The sequence below is a fragment of the Leuresthes tenuis genome, unplaced genomic scaffold, assembly GCF_036924035.1.
Source record: "Leuresthes tenuis unplaced genomic scaffold, fLeuTen1.0.hap1 SCAF_2, whole genome shotgun sequence".
NCBI classification, from domain to species: Eukaryota; Metazoa; Chordata; class Actinopteri; order Atheriniformes; family Atherinopsidae; genus Leuresthes; species Leuresthes tenuis.
Window position 1 is genome coordinate 1,463,296 of NW_027325356.1, and position 6,033 is coordinate 1,469,328.

At 44.0% G+C, this 6,033-nt stretch overlaps 1 protein-coding gene across 1 annotated transcript; it reads right to left on the reverse strand.

Annotated features, from left to right (window-relative positions):
- LOC140301427 (interleukin-17C-like) lies at positions 1-2,915 on the reverse strand. The gene is made up of 2 exons (XM_072379867.1): positions 2,517-2,915; positions 1-520 (listed from the first exon to the last, which is right to left on the reverse strand). Exons 1-2 carry the CDS (start codon positions 2,618-2,620, stop codon positions 283-285), a joined length of 342 nt encoding a protein of 113 aa, XP_072235968.1. The 5' UTR covers positions 2,621-2,915; the 3' UTR covers positions 1-282.
- Positions 2,916-6,033: the final 3,118 nt, after the last annotated feature.

Here is a 6,033-nt window from a genome sequence, read left to right on the forward strand (position 1 = left end):
GGTGGTCGTCATAATGCCAAAGGAGGAGGTCGGGGGACGTAGTTCGAGAGCAACAGAGTGTGTGGGCATGTTCTGGATATATTTTGTCTCCAAGTGTGGCCAGACAGACTGTAAGATCTACTGTAACACCCATTAAAACCTCTCTATCAGCAGTTTATGTGTTAAAACTAACTTAAACCACTGATAAAATATCGACTGACATAAGCAGCAATACAGAATAGGAATTGGTTCATTTTAGGATATAAAACCTATTTGAATCGACCTTTAGAGCAGTATCTACCCTCATTTTGAGTAGACGGGCTTCACACACGTGCAGGCCACAGGGATGCTGATGACTTCCTTTTTGACCACATATTTGTTTGGGTCATGTGGGCACTGCATCCTCCACAGGACCATCATCTGACCACACACCGGTACTGAGTTGTAGCTCGCATCCTCATCCTGGTTGATGACGCAGCCCTGACAAAGACACATGGCGACACTGATCTCATGTGGAACCCTGTTGACGTCTCGATGGATGCTGGAAGGAGACAGTTGGAAAGGAAACACAGAAACAAACTCAATAAACAGCAGAAGTGTGAAAACAGGACTGAAAATCACAGAAAACCACAACACTCAATTCTAATTCCAATTTATAAGTCTAACAAAATCGATTAAAGGGGTTCTTCCTTTGACTGTTCGCTCCAGACCTCCACCTCTGAACTTATTATGATATTAATAAAGTCAAAAACCTTCATATACTGTTTCAGCTGCTTTAATTGAATCTTTTCACGCAGGTCTGCACTCTGACATGATGCACTGATGAACGTTTAACTTGAGTATCTCTGCCCTTTCAGAGAAATGTTGCACATTCATTTGTCAGCTGAGTAAGAAACGATTTAGAGTTCTTTAAGAAAAGAAAGGTGGCATTGTCACAGTTCAGTCATCAGTAATTTTCCATTGATCCTGCCTCTGCCCCACTCAGCCTGTCAGCCACACCTACCTGTCGGTTCACTCCTCTCACCTGAGCACTCAGCTGCTTCTCATCACATGCAATCAGCCCAAAGTCACCAGCTGCACACTGTCTTCCCGTCTCTCCATCTCTACACTTTCTTTCTATACTTCCCTCTATGCCCGCTCTCTATCTCTACACTTTATCTTTCTATACTTCCCTCTATCTCTACACTTTATCTTTCTATACTTCCCTCTATGCCTTCTCTCTATCTCTACACTTTCTTTCTATACTTCCCTCTATGCCTTCTCTCTATCTCTACACTTTATCTTTCTATACTTCCCTCTATGCCTTCTCTCTATCTCTACACTTTATCTTTCTATACTTCCCTCTATGCCCGCTCTCTATCTCTACACTTTATCTTTCTATACTTCCCTCTATGCCCGCTCTCTATCTCTACACTTTATCTTTCTATACTTCCCTCTATGCCTTCTCTCTATCTCTACACTTTATCTTTCTATACTTCCTTCTATGCCTTCTCTCTATCTCTACACTTTATCTTTCTATACTTCCCTCTATGCCCGCTCTCTATCTCTACACTTTATCTTTCTATACTTCCCTCTATGCCCGCTCTCTATCTCTACACTTTATCTTTCTATACTTCCCTCTATGCCCGCTCTCTATCTCTACACTTTATATTTCTATACTTCCCTCTATGCCGCTCTCTATCTCTACACTTCATCTTTCTGTACTTCCTTCTATGCCGCTCTCTATCTCTATCACTGTCACCTCTGACATAGCCTGACTGCTGGTTTCCTTCCATGTAGCTTATTGTTAGCTTTGATGTTACATCCTCATCTGAAAGTCGCTTTGGATAAAAGCGTCTGCTGAATGCATAAACATAAACATAAAAAGATACCTATTTGTAGCTGATCCTTTCCATATGCTTTTATTACAATGTGTTCAAAGCTCAAACAGGAACATAGTCTGAATATCAAAGAAAATAGTGAGTCAGGACTTCCATTCTGTTCTTTTTCTGGAATCACCTGGTCTGGAATTGTATTTTTACCACATCTAAGGTCACTTTTAACTGGACTGCAGAAATCTGCAATAAACCTTTCTGGCATCTAAAACATAATCCTTCCAGGACAGTTAACGTTATCTTTGCCAAACCTGTGTTCTGAGTTTTCAGTTCCAGATATCCACAATGACATTTTTTCATATTTAGAATAATTATTGTGATTAACAACCAGATTGTAGTTCATTTAACTCTTTTTAAACATCTAACATGGAAACACACATTATATAACTGAAATATGGTTTTGAAACTCAAAAACTTTCAGACATTCAAAGTTCTGTTTGTGAAGGACAATAAAATCAGAAATATGGTTCCTACCAGTAAAATATGACTGCAGATATGTAAAATACATTTATTTTAGCTGGAATAAACGGAATTACAAAGTAAGAAAGCAGAAGTGATTAAGCTCAGACCTTCTGTCACATGACTGTTGGACGAAAACGCTTCTATGGAACTAACTTCCAGTTTTGTCCCTCTGTGAGCTCCGTAGCTGTGTGCCGTACTCACCAGTACTCCCACGGAGACAGGGACCTGGGGCTCTTGTCCTGACGTCTTTGGGGGTCTTTAAGCATTTTTTCAACCTGATGTTCGCAGTTGCGCGCGTCTTCCATCACTTGGTCGCACGTGCGTGTTGCCTCGGCCGGGAGGACGATGGCTTTGTCCCGGTATCTCCTGAGTAACGTGTCCTCGCGGCGTTTCAGCTGTTTCTCATCGATGCACCTGTGCTTGCCGTCGGTCACGTGGATCCTGTGCTCGCCGCCGCTCAGGTAGTCCACGCCCCGGCACTGCGACTGGCGCGCGGCGGCGTGTTCGGTGAGGAGCAGCAGAGCGCAGAGGGAGACCTGCAAAGAGCCACAGACAGAGATGAGAGAGCGGCCAAGGGGCCCCCGGAGCCACGGGCCCTCCCCAGGTCCATCGCAGTATTACCGTTTGACTGACCCGCGTCATCCTGAGGCCGGGCAGCTGGGACTGTGGCCGGCCGCTCCATTGGACCGGTTTTTATACAGTTTCTGAGCGGTTCTGAGCGCTGCTGCTGGTGTTTATGTGGGGAAAATCCTCAAACACAACATTCCCCAAAACTGAATCATTGATGAAAAAAAAAAAAAAGAAAGCTGACCCGCCCCCTGCTAACCTCAGTTTACTCTGCTGCGGAAGCTGCTGCGCAACTCAAGAAAGCTCAGATTCACGGAAGTAGTTTGTGGAAAAGCAGGATCTGAGCCTGTGATCAAATGTTTCTGACTGTTTTATCATGAAAACAATCAGTTATAGCAGCTAAACTTAACTGAATGTGACCTTAGTGCGTGAATAAATAAAAACCAGGTGTTACCGGGGGCCCCGGGTAGGTCGTGCGCATGTGTGGGCTCTCTGCGCTTCCTCTCAGAGTCCAAAAGCACGCATGTTAGGTTCGATGGTGACTCTAATCTGTCCTGAGGGGTGAGTGTGAGAGTGCATGTTGAATCCTTTAAGGTCCGGTCCAGACAGGTGACAAATGAAACTAAGCTAAACCTCAGAGACCCTCCCCGGCCCCCAATGTTTCTGTCACAGTTTAATCATCCAACCATCAGTAATTTTCCATTGATCCTGCTTCTGCCACTCAGCCTGTCAGCCACACCTCATCAGTCCACTCACCTGTGCACACAGCTGCCTCTCATATAGTCACCAGCTCCACACTCTATCCTTTGCCTTTCCAGCGTTCTCCTGCCAGCTTTACCGGTACCTGTCCCTGATTCCCTTCGTTTGCCTCCTGGCAATTTGACCCAACCTTCTGTCCCTGACCAATAACTTCGCCTCTCCTCTCCTGATTCCTGATTGCCGGTTTCTAAACCGTTTGTTTGTCTCCCAGAGTCTCAGTAAAGCCTTGAACTTGAACTCCTTTGTACTGCAATTGGGTCCAAACACCCCCGTTACAGTTTGGGGATAATCTGGCTCTAATAAGTCAGGAAGACCTTTCTAATTTTGTTGCTTTGCCATATTTTTTATGCTACACAGTAAAACACCAGTGGACTCATCAGCATCTGGCTCATGCACCTGTACACAGGTGAGGGGGGACTCACCTGTCCTCATGGGACGGCTCCCTGCTCCATCCTGGGCTCATGATGGTGAGGATGATGTGGATGGTAGGCTGTGACCTGTCAGCAACACACCAACGTGCACGGGGTGTCCTCGCATCTTATCGGGACACTTCGTGAAGGTTTTTCTTTTAATTTGTTCTAAATGTGTGAAATGCAGCCGAAGGAAGCGATAAAAGCTTTAATGTTCGTTACCTTTGGAAAATTCAAGTGTAAAACTTCATTTCAAACTATTTCATGGAAATAGATTAGGATTAAATAACATTAGGGTCTAAATAACGTCAATATGCAGTAATACATGTAATATATACATGTAATAAATGAAATTACATGGATATAGGCCTCCCCCCATTCTGTGATGGGCCTCCTCCTGTCTTTTGGTTCTCATAACACTGTGTAAAATAGTTTGACTGTCTGAACTCGTCTTCCCATCACATTAAATGGATAGTAATGCCTTTTCCCATAACATTGTGTGGTCAGTAAACATAAATGATATAAATATAAATAGCACCATTTTGTTAGCAGACAACTCTGAGCAGCTTCCTGACAGGTTGTGCCGACTCGTCTCTTTCTTGCAAGAAATAAACGTTTTGTTTTAATCGTTTCCAGCGACTCTGAGCCTAATTTTGAGAGAATTTTTCTGACAGTAATACATCTTAATAAAGGTGTTGCAGGTTGAACATTAACAGAAATTTGCAACAAACATGATATCATATCCACCCTCTGGATCCGGTCTTACACCTGCTGACGCTTTAAAGAATCTGTAAACAAAATTCTTTTGGTAAATTATTTAGCTTTTCTTAATGTTTAACAAGAACACACATATTTCCCCTGAAGTGGTTTCATACATTAATGTAAAACACCTGATTTCATTCTACAAAATTAGCTCATTTTAGTTGAAGTAAAACCTTAAAATCAGAAAATGTTTGAATGGTAAAAAAATGCAAATAAACAAAGAAAGCAGTGACTTTTATTTCCTGTCAGACAGTCTGAACTCAACATGTTTCCTGTTGTGTCTCATGGGCTTCATTTAATCTGTTAACAAACATCATTTCTACATCTCAGAACTGCAACCAGCTGATTTTAACCCTGATCTGGTCCTAAAGCAGCCTCCATCACAGTCTGAGCAGCAAAGATGTTCAGAGGAGCTCCAGTTTGTGTTAAAACAAAGTTCCTCAGAGAAAGACTGGAAGGGATCTGCATATTTCTGCCTCCACAGAGCAGAATATCATTAAAGCATTCAGGGAATCTGGAGGAGTTTCAGTGTAAAGGACGAGGGAGCAAGCCTAAGCTGGACCCCGTGACCTCTGACCCCTCAGTCGCTGCATCAAGAACCGTCATTCATCAGCAGCTGATAGAAGCACATGGACAAGGGATTACTGTGGAAACCTTTGTCCAGCACCACAATACAGAGTTCCATTCACAAGCTTTACTGTGCAGGAAAGAAGCCTGATGTTAACCTCGTCCACTTCTCTGGGCTCGGAGGCGTCTGGGATGGACCGTCACACGGTGGAAACGTGTGCTGTGGTCAGACCCATCAGTATTCCACATCTTTGTTGGAAGAAATGGAGCAAAGAGCAAAAGCAGCATCCAGCCTGCTGTCAGCAGCCAGTCCCTGCAGCCAGGCTCTGTGATGGTATGGGGTTGGATCAGGGGGCAAAGCTCATTTCCACTTCTGTGACGGCAGCATTAATGCAGAAAAGTTCACTGAGATTTTACAGCAACATATGCTGCCTTCAAGGCCACATCTTTTCCTGGGACGTCCCAGCATTGTTCAAGCAGACCATGGAAAACCACATTCTGCCACAGTCCAAAGGCCTGGCTGAGGAAGAAGAGGTACGGGTGCTGGACTGGCTGCCTGCAGTCCTGACCTGTCCCCAGCAGAGAAACAACCACCCCCCCGCACTGCTGCACACCTTAACACCTGTTTATTGTGATTAAATAAATTCGTGTTT